General features: G+C 37.3%; 1 protein-coding gene across 1 annotated transcript in view; it reads left to right on the forward strand.

The window, feature by feature from the left end:
- The first annotated feature begins 354 nt into the window (after positions 1-354).
- The window catches only part of nav3 (neuron navigator 3), a 176,939-nt gene continuing 160,406 nt past the window's right edge, over positions 355-16,887 (forward strand). The window contains 1 exon segment of the mRNA XM_016279507.1: positions 355-699. Within this exon segment, the coding sequence (XP_016134993.1) occupies positions 424-699 (276 nt within the window). The 5' untranslated portion in view covers positions 355-423.

Raw genomic sequence — 16,887 nt, forward strand, 5'->3', positions numbered from 1 at the left:
TGTGTGTGCATGTGAGAGAGACTCAGGTCTGGGTAATCAGGCAGTGAGGAGAGCAGACTGGTGGTTACCTTCCAGGGAAGTTCACGCCCCCGAGAGCTGTTTGGTTTTGTAGTCTGTCAGAGGAGGAGTGGAAGAGAGAGAGGAGGAGGGGAGAATGTGTAGTGGAGGAGCCTTCTCAGTTACTGAGAGCAGCACACGCTGTCGGCAACAGAATGAGCGTGTCCGTGCTCTCTCCCGCTAGCAGCACTCTCTAAGAGACCAATCGCCCCCCTCCCACCTCTTACTGTCCCTGCGAGACGTCAAGAGCAGACACAGGGCTCTCGTCTCTCTCTCTCTCTCGCTTGTGGGAGAAAGCCACGAGAGACAACTCCTCCACTTTTTTCCCTTCCTTATTTCTGTCTGCGATTTGCACTCTGAGGGACTATGCCGGTAGTTGGAGTTGCATCGAAACTCCGGCAGCCAGCTGTGGGGTCCAAACCCATCCACACTGCACTGCCCATCCCCAACCCTGGGAGAAGCAGCATGGCACATGGACTGACACCCAGGAGCTCGGAGCTCAGAGTCACGGAATCTTCTTTGCTCTCCTGTCAGCTGTCACTCAAGACGGAGATCCATGATAGGAGGTCAAGCTTGGTCCCAGCTCCAGCCACAACTTTGGCACGCAGCAGCAGAGAGGCAGAGGAGAGCAAGATCTGCAAGGTCAGTGAGACTGATGATGGCATTCAAAATGTGCTGTGTTTGGGTTGGTGTTTAGAGCAGGTACTGATTCGCTCTACAGGTGGCTCTTATGTTGCCTCAAGCTGGTAACGGTTCTTGTGGAATTATGATTTCATGCATGTTTGGAAATAGATCAGCTAGAGGCCTGGTTGACCACTGCTAAATTTTAGCAGGTGCCATAGATCTGTCATGTCTAGACATTTGTATTCTATGTGGTAGCAGTTAAGCTGTAGTACATATGTATAAATTTGGATTTATTTATTTTCAAAAATGAAAATTCTCTTATTTACTTACCTTAAGTCATTCCAAACGAAGTAAAAAAAATTTTTAACCACAGAATGAAGTAGCTAAGTCATACAATATGAGAGGGACGTAATAATGACAGAATTTAACTTTTTGACTAAACTATCCCTTTAATATCTGCAGGAAAACTCACACTGCTGAATTGTGTACTGCTTGAGCATGGCTAGTGTATCATTACAAACCATGTCATTCATGTGGCTGATACTTCCAGTTTGCGAACGAGCTGTTGTAGTAGTTTTGTTGAGGCTATTAAGATCTCTATCTGTGAAATGAGGCATGAAGGCAATTTTAGGGGGTGTTTGCGGGGGAGATTCGGCCACCTGAGAAACCCTTGTGTGTAGTGGAGCGGTGCAGAACACTAACTCCCTATCCCCCACGTGTGATGCTCCATTACAGATAGATGGCTGGTGTCTCCCCCCTGCTTTACTGCTCTTTTCTCAGGCACCACTATATTAAAAAGCACAGTTGCTAGCAAATGATAGACACGTATGGATTGCCCTGAACTCTTTCCCATTCAAAACAAAAGCATGCCAAGGTTTCTGAAATCAATTTTCATACATTTGGCTGGAAACCAGAGCGGAGACAGAAGGAAGGCGGGGTGCTTTTGAGTGAAGGAAGTGAGAATCTTTCAAAAATCCCACGAAGCAGATTAATTTGAGATTTTTCTAGACCCGCTTGTCAAAACTGGAGGAAAGAAAATAGACTGTAGGGAAAAGACTTTCCTGTTTAGTAAGCTCATCCTGACCATTGCATCATTTGTGACCTCCTTAGTATTCCTCCTTCATTTTCAGATCCTAAAAGGCTGGATTTTCTTGAAACCTGCAGGAAGTGTGAGCTAACTTCAAAGCAGGGTCGTGGTTGACTAAGCAGGGTTTCTGGTGCAGCGGTCACAAGCATGTTCAGGGTTGCTGCAGGGAAGCGGGGCCAAGAAAAAGGGGAAGTGTGTTTTATTATTAACTCAGTGCTCTGTGACCTAAGACACTGTTCACTCAAGTGTCATGCCCTTTAGTGAGAAGAAAGACTAGACTTGTCTTTTCACTTTAGTTTGCTGTTAAAAATGCAGAATGTTAAGACTGGTCTTAAAGCTCAACTGAGCAAGCGCTATATTTGAATATTAATAATGTTATTGTATATCATGTGACTGATTTTTAAAAATATTTTTCTGTTTCCTTACCTAAAGAAATGTCCCACCTGTCCCTTCCTGACTGATCACAGGGGAATAATTAGTCCTAATGTGGGCTTGTCCACTCAGGTCTTTCAGCTCACTTTGAAAGGGCTGAAGAGCCTGAGGCAGTACTTACGTTCTCCTGACAGTCTAGTTTTGGTGGGGCTAGTAAATATCGTAATCCAATGGCATGTCAGGGTGCATTCATTCAGTATATGTGGATTTGTTTATACCCACATGCCTGTTTGGACATGTTTGTAGTCATTCCCACAGAGGGCAGCATGTTCACCTTGTTTGGTGTTGACACAGGCTTTATGCGGCTGCAGTTTGATTTGAATCATGTGGTGGGACAGCAAACTCATGACAAACTTTGCATTCAAGGACATCAGTCTACTGTGCAGCTGGCGGTGTTGTGATCTGCCGGTGCAATTTATCAAGTTTCCAAACAAACAAAAGCTCTGCAGAGCAATATTTAAAGTAAACCCATGGAACAACTTCATGGCTAATGTGTAACAGTCGAGTGTGCTGTAGAAGCACTTTTGGATGCCTGTAAGAGAAGCCATACACAGGAGCCTGCGTAATTTACAGTGTGCAAGGGCCTCATCTCATTACAGTGTTAAGAGAGTGTAAAAAATGACGGTTGTGTAAGTGCAATATCCCGTAGTAAACAGAGGAAATATGTGGTTGGTCTGGTTGGTGAACTGATTATGGCTGACTCTATACACTTTATACACCTGAGAACAAGGGCAGTGAGGTGTGTTTGAGAATGTGCGTCTGTGGAAGGCTTGGTGAGAGAAAATACATGAGAACAAAAAGAAGGAAACAACAGGGTATTTTAATTAACTTCTGTGTCTGGGAAATGAGAAGCATAAGGAAATGTTTTCTAATTTAAACCTACTTCTATGAACTCTTACACAACTCTAGTACAGTAAATGAAAATCAGAACAGTACTCTAATTCAGCTTCCCTTGCTCTGCATTCCGCGCACTTGACTTAACAACTGAATTGAAAATGGAATGACTCCACAGGGTGCTGTTCACTGTTATACAAGCCTAAAATTGGGACATGAAGAATTCTCTTCTTGTTCAGAGTGAACACTTTTTGTTGTGTTTAGATCATCAAATAAAACAGCTGCTGATATAGATCCAAAAATAATGATCCAGAAATGTTTTGTTGAAATAAATCATCTATTATTGCGTTATATTTTATTACTCATATTTATTGCATTATTTATTATCCCAACAGCTTTTTGAAAATCCTCCTTTGAGTGCTTGGCTTTGAATGCATATGGGGTAGTGGAGACAGTCTTCTATACTGCATGTGGAAACTGAGGTTTGTCTGAGATGTTGTTCTAGCATCCAGCGTAGAAGTAGGACAGCAAAATCCTATTCTAAGAAGAACACGGGTCTTTCGCCCTGTGCAAATCTTCCGTTTGATTTGCCATCTTACATATTTCTTTAATGTGTTTTGTTGCGCTCTGTGAATTGTCTTTTGTATTAAAGTTATGTGAAATCCCCCAGATGCTCTTAACTGTCAAAACTGGATTGTCAACAATAGGATGTAATTCGGCTGCTGTATTTACACCTCTCATTTTTGTTGACAGTTTAACTGTCCAGTGACAAGCAGACTCCCTTAAACTCAGATCTCACAGTTGCTCAATTTTTAGTATAACTTTTCTAGGGGGATACAGTAGTTTAAAACCGGTATGACTTTCTAACAAAAGGAGGATATTTTGAAGAATATTCCACTTGTTTTTGACTTTATACACTGAACAAAATTATAAACGCAACACTTTTGTTTTTGCCCCCATTTGATGTCAGCGTTGTGGATCGAGTGGCCCATGGTGGCGGTGGGGTTATGGTATGGGCAGGCGTATGTTATGGACAACGAACACAGGTGCATTTTATTGATGGCATTTTGAATGCACAGAGATACCGTGACGAGATCCTGAGGCCCATTGTTGTGCCATTCATCCACGACCATCACCTCATGTTGCAGCATGATAATGCACGGCCCCATGTTGCAAGGATCTGTACACAATTCCTGGAAGCTGAAAACATCTCAGTTCTTGTATGGCCAGCATACTCACCAGAACTGTCACCCATTGAGCATGTTTGGGATATGACAGCGTATTCCAGTTCCTGCCAATATCCAGCAACTTCGCACAGCCATTGAAGAGGAGTGGACCAGCATTCCACAGGCCACAATCAACAACCTGATCAACTCTATGCGAAGGAGATGTGTTACACTGCGTGAGGCAAATGATGGTCACACCAGATACTGACTGGTTTTCGGACCCTCCCAGACCCCCTAATACAGTAAAACTGCACATTTTAGAGTGACCTTTTATTGTGGCCAGTCTAAGGCACACCTGTGCAATAATCATGCTGTCTAATCAGCATCTTGATATGCCACACCTGTGAGGTGGATGGATTATCTCTGCAAAGGAGAAGTGCTCACTAACACAGATTTAGACAGATCTGTGAACAATATTTGAGAGAAATAGGCCTTTTGTGTACATCGAAAAAGTCTTAGATCTTCGAGTTCAGCTCATGAAAAATGGGGGCAAAAACAAAAGTGTTGCGTTTATAATATTGTTCAGTGTATATACATAAATAATTGGGTAAACAAACCTTTTAACTTTTTTGCAGTAATGTCTCCCGGAAAATATCTTGAGGTCGTTGTCATTTCATCCTGTTACATACTGTATGCTTACACTGACACACACATGCATATTCATCTTCATTCTTAGTAAGCTTAGCGGTTCAGTCTAATAGTGAAATTCCCCAGAGCTCTGTACTTGTCCCATTCAAGATTTGTATGTGTGAGATTAAGAAGTCAGGGAATGTAAACAGGCCACTGACGGCTCACGGTGTGTTAGAAGTAGTGGTTAGGGCTGCACGATTATGACAAAAATCATAATTGTCGATTATTCCCTTGAAATTGTAATTGCGATTATTAATTACGATTATCACAATTTACATTGAATGATGTTTATACCATTGTTTGATGCAACTGCATGCCGTACTTTTATATGAAAATAAACAAGCTGAAAACACTCTAACTGAAAAACCTTTAGTGCTTTTCTATATTATTAAGCCTTCAAATGTCAAATATACATTGGATTGGTTTCTTCTTTAAATTATAAAAAAAGTAAAAAATATGAATGGTATTATAATGTTATGCTAAAACTAAAACAATGGAAAAGCATGTAGATAACATGTAGAAAGAAAAAAACATATCTTAAGCGTGCAGAATAACATAAGTGGACTTTGAATGATTAATTGCCGCTTTGAACGATTACATAATTGTGGCATCCATAATTTTAATTGCGATTAGAAATTCGATTAATTGTGCGGCCCTAGTAGTGGTCTACTTGGCATTTTTTAAATATCGGCATTGGCCGATAAGTTTTCCTGTTTGGCCGATGCGTTCAAGGCGGGACTTTTTTATGTTTTAAATAGGGCTGTCAAGTGATTATTTAAAAAAAAATTAATTACATAATGGACTGATTAATTAATCAAATTAATCTCAAATTAATTAGATTAATTGATTAACATGTACATCATGTGCCAATTAAAGATAAAGTTATTATTAAAGATAATATTTATCATTGTGTTAATTTAGAAAAAAACACTGAATAGACATTAAAAAAGGTAGCTGAAATATAAGTTGCTTTAGAAAGAAATATTTTAATTAAACAAAAAATACAAATAAATAGTGAAATATAAAATTATTTGAAAAAGAAACAATACTCTGAATATAAAACTAAATGCGCCAGTAGGTGGCGGCAAATCCCTGTCAATCATTCAGTCAATTGATTTGTTCAAACGGCTGATTCATTCAGAAACTAAGCAAATGACTGCCTTTATGAATAGTTCACTGAATCATTGATTCACTCGATTCAGTTAAAAAACGTGGATTCATTAATGAAACACCGCTGTGTGTTGATCTTCGACGCACAACAGTTCTCCTAGGGCTTTATTTTCATTGGTAAAATTACTGACAATGTGTCTAAAATTTTTGTCTTTCTGCCAGCCAGTGATGATTCTGAAAGAAAGCACAGTGTTTGTTATAGTAACACACGCAGCTTTCACTCGCATCTGACTGACAGAACCATGCGCTTGTATTTGCTGTTCATGTTATGGATATTTTAGCAAATAGTTTGCTCCATAAATTCAGTTCAGCAGCATTAAGTTGAAGAGGGTAAACTTTATCACTCGACTGAATCTACATGTGTTCTTGCTCCGTCCAAGCAATAAATGCACGTCTTTGAATGAGCGCTGTAGCGTATTCTTCAACCGCTCAGGTACTGTCAATACGACCCGTTTCAGGAGCTGCCAAAATTATATTTTAAAATCAGTTAGGACTATAGAAATGCATATTAATATTTACAAGTAAATCTCCATATTATGCGTAGGCTAGCCTTCTTTCTATCTGACCCCCCCTACAACTAGTTTTGACGTCCATCAGGGGGGTTAAAGCCTTCATTAGGGGGTCAGACCCCCCCAAATCCCCCTGTAATTCGCACCCTGTGTATCCTGCATGATCGCATGTCCTCTGCGTGACGGTCGGACCGTGTGAATTGAATACGGACAGGAGGATAGTTCAGCTTCACTGGAGACACGCGATTAACAAACTTTAAACTCATGATTTTAAATTATGCTGCGTTTTATGCATTTGCCCGCTGTCATATTCATGTCATTTTCACTGTGTGCTGTATGTAAAATGAGTGTTACCTTGGCTTTATTTGAAAAAATATGATTAATGCACACAAACTTCCCAGAATACTGAGTGCCCTGTTGGTTACAGTGTGTACTTCCTTTTTAATTATATTTTTATTAAATATTTATTTATTTGTGAAAAATACTTTGTCATCTAAAGTATAAGTATGTTTATTTAACACATTTATTTTTTAATCAATTTTAAAATTTCTTAAATATTAATTAAAATAAATAAAATGATATCGGCTTTATATCGGCCATCGGCCACCCTGCTTTTCCAAGATATCGACATCGGCTGTCAAAAAACCAATATCGGTCGACCATTAGTTAGAAGGGGAGGCAGGAGAATGTTGAGAGTGCAAGGGGACAGTGCCAGCATTTCCCAGCAGCAGAGGTGCTGTCGGTGGTGAAACACTGAGGCTTGAGGTCAGAAGGGGGGTTCTTCTGTCTGTGTATGTCGCATCCATGGGTGGTCTGGCATGCTGCACTCCTTATCTGGAAGAGTGCAGGACACTGAAGACAAGTGATGATGCTCACCTACAGCTCTCTTAAGACGTGTGACTGGTAAAAATCTAAATAATCGAATAACTCACTCAAAGTCTTTTCCAGTGTGCCTACTTAAGGGTTGAGTAATTATGGTGTTTATTCAGATAAAATCAGACATATTGCTTCACGCTGTTTAGTTTATTTTTAAGGGTTTCCTACTCCAAGTCAAGTCATTTATTTTAATATAAATGCTCATTCTGACTCCTGCGAACAAGAATTAGTCCACCCAAAAAATTCTGTCATTATTTACACATCCCCATGTTATTTCCAAACTTTTTCATTCAGATAATATAAAGCTTTCAAGCTTCAAAAGAGATGCAGAAGCACCAAAAAGTATCCTATATTCCAAATTTTCCGAAGCCAATAGACCAAATAAAAAAATTGTGTCTGTGCATCACTTTTGTGATTAATTATTTCATTTATTTACAGAAAAGCTTCACTCCCCAGTCTCATCCACTGTAATTCCAAGGAAAAGAACAACCAGCTAGAGGTCTGTGCGGGACAATTTTTTTAGTCCCGCTCCCGCCCATTCCCGCAAGGTTATATTCCGCACCCACCCGTTCCCACTATATATTCACTCTTTGTTCACCCGCTGTCCGCTTAGAATCATTTTCTTCCCGACCCGACTGTTCCTGCTAAATTTAGATCACGTTTCCAGAATCTCACATTTAAATTTCCGCTACTGAAAGAAAGAGAGATAGGCTAACAAATAAATGTGTAGTCTGCAGCACTGTAGGGTGGCCATATGTGCCATTTATATGGGACATGTCCTGGCCAGGATTTTTATATTGCCTAAAACATCCAAAGTAGTTTGACCTGCAGGTATTGTACATAATCGACCAATAGTAGCGCATTGCGCCTGAGAAGGTGAGAACGATCAAAGCAATGCAAATATGTGCACGTATTTGTTCGCTCGTTCGTACAACTTGAAGCTGTACACCGATCGTTGTATGACAACAAATTACCACGAGAGCGATTTGAAAGCATAAGGAGCCGTCTGCTCTGCTCTCTATAGCTCTCGTGAAATAATGTCATACAGTGATCGATCTTCATAGTGCAAACAGCCGAAACCTGGATATTTTAGGTAGGGCTATGCAAATAATCAAATGCGATTTTCATGCTCATCTCGTCAGTAAAGCCGGTTCTGTGATTAGTAGTAAATCTCCAGCACATGCTTTCAGATGGAGCGGCATTTACTACACGTTGCCGTAGTTCACTGACAAGCTACGCAAAATCGTGTTCAAAATCACATTGCCAATTATGAACGCGATTTTGCATAGCTTGTCAGTGATCTACGGCTCTGTATAGTAAATGCCGCTCCATCTGAAAGCACGTGCTGGAGATTTACTACTAATCACAGAACCGGCTTTACTGATGAGATGCGCATGAAAATTGCATTTGATTATTTGCACAGCCCTAATTTTAGGCAATATAGAAATCGTGGGAAGGGTGCGTCCTGTAAAAATATGTAATATTTAATATTTAAATATGTATATATAAAACCGTATGGTCACCGGAAGTCTGCACAAAATTGTATGTTATTTTATTTGCCTTGTCAAAAGTCTTGAATTTATTGACTTTGACTTGAATTTATAGTAATTATCTTAAGCCACAAAATTTGTTTAATATTTTATGCTACACAGTAGAAAAAAAGTGTCAGAGAAATAAAAATGTTGTACAAAAATTTTATTTCTTATTTTTATTAATCTTGTCAGGATACAATTCGTTTAACATTTACAACACAATAGGAAAAAGTGTCACAGAGAGAAAAAAAGTGTAGGTTGTACAAAAATAGCCTATTAGCTATTTCTATTCGTCTTGTCAAAATACTAAATTCGTTTGACATTTTTATGTTAACACCGTAGGAAAAATGTCGCAGAGAAAAATAAATTAATGCGACATCTGTCATTTAAAATTATAGGCTAAGAAAAATATAAACAAAACCGAGTTGAACGTCCTTTAAGGACAGCGTATCCACACATTGCTCCATCCTTATTCTGCTCTGTCACTCATCAACAACCTGCCTGTTCTGTCTGAGGGCCATATATTTACCACCGGTACAGCCTGCTCTGAGCATCGTTATGACACAGACCCCGCAAATAAAATGTGTGATGCAGAAAGCATGCATGCATTGGTCAATAAGAATAAAGCACAGATATGCTGTTCTGAATGGCCGTCGGGAACGGGATATTGTTAGACCGCCCGCTCCCATTCAAATTACATCAGAGTTACCGACCGATACCGCGTTTTATTCGGGAATGCAGACCTCTACAACCAGCTCATTATTCAGAATTTCTCATTTTGTGTTTTACTGAAGAAAGAAAGTCTTAGTGAAATGATGAGAGTGAATGATGAAAGAATTTAGATATTTTGGTAAACTATTCCTGTAAGTGTTTTGTGGTCGCATAATAGAGTTTGTTTACAAAACAGCAGTGCAAGTTTATATTTAACTTCTCTGGAAGCCGAATCAGTCTTTAGTTAAAACAGGAAGAAAAATTGGTGAGAAAAACAGCATGCAACCTACACGAAAGATCTTGTCAGCCATCCTGTTTTTTTCTTTTTGTTTTTTACAGGGGTGAGCAGTCCAGAGACCAAGAACACTGTGCACACAGCTCAATTTGAAAGAAAAAATTACATCTAATAACATTTAACGATCTGGAAGATGTAATTTTGTTTCCCTCGGTTCAGTTGAGGACTTTATCACCAGTATCATTAAGTGGCCGAGCCCCCCTGCCATATCTGATATTCTTGAATGGTGTTTATTGATGCGGCACTGCAGAGCTGCGGACTTACCGATCTTACAGATTTGCACAGTGCAACCCATGGGCGGAAGTTACCTACATGCTTTCAGACAACTGCTCGCACACACCAGGCCATATCCACAAACACAGTACCTCCAGGCATTGTGCTATTTCAAAGGTATGGCCATTAAATAATCAAAGAGGGGGACACAGACGCTATACACTTCCACTTTTGTGTTGTGTAATGACATAAAAGTACACAAAGAACAGACCAACCAGTGAAGGCAAACTTACCTAGTTATCTAATGACATACCAAAGACTAGTGGTTCTCAACCTGGGGGCCGGGGCCCACTAGGGGCCCTCAGCAGACTTAAAATTAGCTAAAAAACTAAAAATCAAGATCTTTCTTATTTTAATTCAGTTTTCTGCTTATGAAATTGTGAGTAAAATATATATTTAAAAATCCTTATCAAGTAAATAATGAACACAAGTTTGGAATATTGTTGTGGAACCTGCATTTTTAGAATGAATGAATAAATAAATCAGTAAATAAAAAATATGTATATAAGCCCAAAAAGTCTTTATTTTAAATTAAAATATTTTAAAATAAATACAAAATAACTGACTTTATTTATGAATCATTCTAGCTTTGAAAACATGGTTTTGTCAGCTAACTTCTAGGGATAATTTTGCGCAAAGTGTGTGTAAGCAAACCCGTGAACACACACATTCAAGTGGTTAGTCTATTACCTTTCACTTCCAGTCTTCTAGTTTAATCTTTCTGTTCTTTTACTTTCTTTCCTTCATTGCTCTAATCAGCTGCATTTGTCATTTGTTACATAAACTTCTCTCATTTTCCTGGAGCATTCACTTCATTCCAGACCACCTTTACTCATTAAAACAGTTTGTGCACTCTCTCTCTCTCTCTCTCTCTTTCACTTATGTTGTGCTGATAGAGGGATGGAGGCAGTGCACACACTTGGCACTGTCTTTATAACTGGCTCTGATACACGCCACGAGCCCAATTCCGCACACAGAGGTCACACATACACACACACAGTATTTCTCTTGGCTCGGCACAAAAGAGGAACATCTGTGAAACCAAAGCATGGGGTTCATTAGTAATCAACAGGGACTGGGACAGAGCGGACATCTCAGCATGCCGTTAATACACACCAGGAAAGGAAAGGAGGGATGCGCATGGCTGCGTATTTTCATGATGGACTAGCTGTTCGCTTGTCTGAACAGAGTAGTAGCTGGTCTACGGGAACCCTGTTTGTTCCTGCTAGTTTAGGGTTGTGTTCACTAGGCACCATGTACTAGTCTTTCTGCTAAAACGAATAGTTGACTCATTCCTAAAGTAGAGGAGAGGTAAACAAAAGTTAGTCAGCCCCTCTGTGAGTCAGACTGCGTGATTACATTGTGACCTGCTACAGAATTATGGGATTTCCTGCCCCATGGGCAAAAGTCCAAAGCGTTTCAGTGGAGTGTTTTCATGCACTGACATGCGTGAAGGTTTAGAAGTTATTGGACACTTCAGGAAACTTTTGCTGGCTACTGTTTAACTGCTTTTCTTTTCAAAATGTCACATGCATCTTCAAATATTACAAGATCCCAGAAACCATCTTGCAGTCTGACTGAATCTTTAAGACAGTACCGTTTAAAAGTTTGGGGTCAGTAAGATCTTATTTTTTTATTTATTGTTGAATGAATGCCTCAAATCATCATATTAGAATGATTTCTGAAAGATCATGTGGCACTGAAGACTAGAGTAATGGCTGCTGATCTGTTTTATTATATTTTTAATTAAATAAATGCATAATTGATGAGCATAAGAGATGTTTCAAAAAACATTAAGCAAATCTTACTGACCCCAAACTGTTGAATGGTAATGTCCATTATGTTAACTAAAGTGGCACAAACTAATGTTGAACAGATTCAGAACTGCCAAGCGAGTTACTTACATTTTAAATTATACTTAGGATCACTGAAGCACTTTGAGGCGATAATTTTGTTGTGATAAAGTTTTAAAGTTTCAATGATATTTGCAGTTGTTCACCCCAGCACTGCACTTGGTTAAATGATTTAATCTGTGTTTTCCCAGATGACCGCAACAAATGAACTGTGAAGTACATAGACAGGCTCTGAACTCAGTGTGTGTGTGTGTGTCCTGTCACCAACCAACATACAATAAAATAAAAAAAGCTGTGCCAGCAGAAACAAATTAGATCAGATAAGCGATTTAATTTTAAGAGATAGTTCAGATTTATTTGCTCATTGCAAATGTTTTTAGTTTTTATTCTAGCAATTCCGTTTTGTAATGCGAGTGGCAAATTACTTATCCTTTAATAAACTTCTGCTTTATATTTACCTTTGTAGTCAGTTTAATCATTAATCATTTCTGAAAATTGATCCTCATATCCCGCCTTATCACCTTGCCCCTGCAGACCAGAGGTTAAATATTTCCCATCATTTAAAGGGTGTTAATTATGGATGCACCGATAGGATTTTTTGGGGCCGATACCAATTTTAACAATCACTTATTGACCGATACCGATACCGATATTTGTCACTTCCTCTCTTATTTGAAATTTTGGCAATAGTTGTAATAAGTGTTTTGTGTAATTCACTCTATGTTGATGATAATGCAACTGAGAGAGAGAATTTAATGTGCACTTCTCGTGCTGTGTTTTGTTAGCTCTTATGGTGATTTTTTTTAGTGAAAAAGGACGCAATAAAGTTAATAAAACATCAGTAAAGTTTTGGTCATCATTCAGATGAGGTCCGCTACGCTTATGAAAGTTTCAAAAGTTATTTAGTCAAGAATAGTGTGCAATCTTTTGTCTTTTGTTATTTGATTAGCATTAAAGTGCAGACAGCAGCGCTAGGATTATGCAACAGACATTATACAGCTCAGTGCCTTCACGCAGTTAATTAATAAACCATTGGTTTGTTATATCAGCCTTTTTCCTTATATAGCCAATATGCCGAAGGTTGTAAATTGAGGAAAAATCGGCCGATAAATATAGGCGACCGATACATTGGTGCATCCCTAGAATTAATATTACTTTGGAAAGGTGTTAAGCTCCTCATTAACAGTGTTTAAAACTGAAGTGCAGCCTTATGGACAACAAAACTGTTGAGGTCAAAACCGGGGAGACCAGACATGATTGGGTCTGGCTTTTACCACATACTTTGACTCTCTTTCTCTCTCTCTCTTACTGCACAAACTCTTCTCTGTGCTTCCTTGACAAATAACAGAGCCTCCTAATCTCGTAATTATGGTGTAATCTTCTTAATAGCATAATGCTTTGAAATTTTACTTGGTACTGAGTCTATATATATATAAATATATATTTATATATATATATATATAGAGAGAGAGAGAGAGAGAGAGAGAGAGGGAACTATTGTCCTCCAAATGGTTCATGCATGGTATAGGTCAGCCATTAATGCAGTGGTTGATGTTTGATGGGCCTTGAATATCCAAAAAAAACAACAAATGCAAACAAATATTCTCTCATAATGATCTAGTAAGAAAGGGAGGTTATCATTGAGTGAACAGTCCTTTACTGCGGTTATGACAGTGGCACAGGGGTCCGTTGTGTCTCAGTGAAGCCATGTGATAACACACTCATCAATGCAGATGGTGACTCAAACCAATCGCAGGCTCATGGTCTCTTTTCCTCCGCTGCTATGTCGGTATTGGTTAGCGGGTGTACCTTTGCACGAACTTCCATTTGAAGCTGTCTGGGAGGTATGTTGGTTTGTGATTATGGTAGCATTTATGTCATAACGGCACAATATTCTGTGTTTCAAAGTGTTTCTTCTGTTAAGCTTAGACTATTGTGGTGTATTGCCTTCTGTCTGTTTATCTGGCAACTTCTGGAAAAGTTATTATGTCTCTTCATTTGAAAGGCTGAAGAATTGTCGTGGTATGTTGAGGCACAAATTAATACACAATACAATATAACTATAATCTCTCACCTCTTAAAGTGGTAGTTCACCCAATAATGAAAAGGCTCATGTCATTCTAAATCTGTTTGACTCTCTTTCTTTTGTTATAAAATAAAATAAAATAAAATTAATAATAATAATAATAATACATAATAATAAAATATATTTTTAAGAATGTTTCAACCAGTTTTATCGATATCGATACCGATATCGGAATCGGCCGATAATGACTTTAAATATAAATATCTGCATCGGCCCGAAATGAAAAATGTTGCTGTTATATCTTGCCGATAAGAGGATTAACTCACATGTGCTCAGGGTGTGCTAGCGATTAGATCACATCAGCAGTGTGGTCATTCTTAAAGCGAACATTTGCCTGAATGATGATTAGATTCACTGTTTTGGATCGCTGCATTAATTTGAGAATGCACGTACAAGATGATGCGTTTGGTGTGTGATAGAGTCAACAGTCACTGACGTGTGCAGCAGCGGCAGTCTCCCCAGAGTCCTAATGCCCATCTGGTAAGGCATTTTATTTGCATAGGGAGGCGCTGTTGGCCTACTTGTAACAAAACAAAAGTAAAATACACAAATATCACAAAAAAAATTGTGTTTCTGAATGAATAAAGCAGGATCAATGTCGTAAAATCATGAGTAAGTTTTGATTTAAAGGTCAGAAACTATAGCTTACTTGAATTAAAAAAAAAGTCACAAATGACACTTGTAAATTAAATAATTTTATATATACAGATTTATTCATTATCTGTAATATGTTTGTTAATTTTAAACGAATTATGAGCTCTAAAAGATTTTCAGATTTTTTACAACTCTTTTGCCTTAGACCATCTACAAATGTTAAATCTTAAAATAATAAGGTTACCACTGCATCGTTCTGGGGGAAAAAATGCAGCAATTGATATATTGTTGATTTATAATTATTTTCAAAGCTTTTAATGTGCTGTAATTATAAAAGAACTTCATTATTGTTTATTTAATATTTTGTTAAAAACTAACCAAAATTAAAAATGTTACAAAAAAAGATTAAAAAAAAGAATCCAAGGCACCACTTCTGGTCCAAAAAAGTTAAAAAGCCTTTATTCACATTCTGGCCATCTCACTAAACATTAAAAATGTCTAAAACTCAGCACACTGATGCATTTATTGAGATGTTTATTGTTTATTGAGATGGCCAGAATGTGAATAAAAGCTTTTTAACTTTTTTGGATATCGGCATATCAGATATCGGCAAAAATCAAAGAGAAAAGCACAACAAAATTACTACAACAAACTAAAATTAAAAGAAAAAATACAAATAAAGCTAATTTAGGTCAGAAACTATAGCTTACTTGAATTAAAAAAAAAGTCACAAATGACACTTGTAAATTAAATAATTTTATATATACAGATTTATTCATTATCTGTAATATGTTTGTTAATTTTAAACGAATTATGAGCTCTAAAAGATTTTCAGATTTTTTACAACTCTTTTGCCTTAGACCATCTACAAATGTTAAATCTTAAAATAATAAGGTTACCACTGCATCGTTCTGGGGGAAAAAATGCAGCAATTGATATATTGTTGATTTATAATTATTTTCAAAGCTTTTAATGTGCTGTAATTATAAAAGAACTTCATTATTGTTTATTTAATATTTTGTTAAAAACTAACCAAAATTAAAAATGTTACAAAAAAAGATTAAAAAAAAGAATCCAAGGCACCACTTCTGGTCCAAAAAAGTTAAAAAGCCTTTATTCACATTCTTGCCAAATCCCAATAAACATTAAAAATGTCTAAAACTCAGCACACTGATGCATTTATTGAGATGTTTATTGTTTATTGAGATGGCCAGAATGTGAATAAAAGCTTTTTAACTTTTTTGGACCAGAAGTGCCTTGGATTCTTCTTTTTTGTAATAGTTGCTTTAAACCCAACCAAAGAGCACCTTCTGGGATTACTTCACAAGGTCCTTAATCAGCAAGTAGTGCTTCAAGATGTCTCCTACGATCTATTAAAAATAATGTGTTTATAATTTCCGCACAGGCAAGACTTGGTGTTGTTTCCAAACAAATGGAAATATATCGGTATCAGCATCGGCTATTGGCCAAAAATATCGGCATATCAGATATCGGCAAAAATCAAAGAGAAAAGCACAACAAAATTACTACAACAAACTAAAATTAAAAGAAAAAATACAAATAAAGCTAATTTAAAATAATAATACATGCTCCAATAGATTATAAATAATGCTAATAATAATAATAATACACTCTTCCAAACCTGTATGATTATGTGTGTGTGTGTGTATATATATATAAAATATTGTGTTCATCAGAAGAAAGAAAATCAAACAGCTTTGGAAGAGTATAATTTTAGCATTATTTATATTCTATTGGAGCATGTATTAATATTTTAAATTAGCTTTATTTGTATTTTTTCTTTTAATTTTAGTTTGTTAATTTTTTATATTTATATTTAGCTTTAATTTGTTTACTTTTTTGTTATTTTAGCTCTTCAGCTTAAACTTATTGCAGTTAGTTGCCAAGAAAACATTCATTCATTCATTCATTAATTTTTCATTCATTTATTCATTTATCTATTTTTTGCAGTTTTAAATAACAATTACATTTTTTTGTTTTGTTTTAATTAGCAATTACAATACAGGTTTGGAACAACATGAGTGCAAGAAAATTACAATAGAATTTTCACCATCACTTTAAGAAGCCTAATGGGTAA

The sequence above is a fragment of the Sinocyclocheilus grahami genome, unplaced genomic scaffold (assembly GCF_001515645.1).
Source record: "Sinocyclocheilus grahami isolate Dianchi unplaced genomic scaffold, SAMN03320097.WGS_v1.1 scaffold8.1, whole genome shotgun sequence".
Classification (NCBI taxonomy): Eukaryota; Metazoa; Chordata; class Actinopteri; order Cypriniformes; family Cyprinidae; genus Sinocyclocheilus; species Sinocyclocheilus grahami.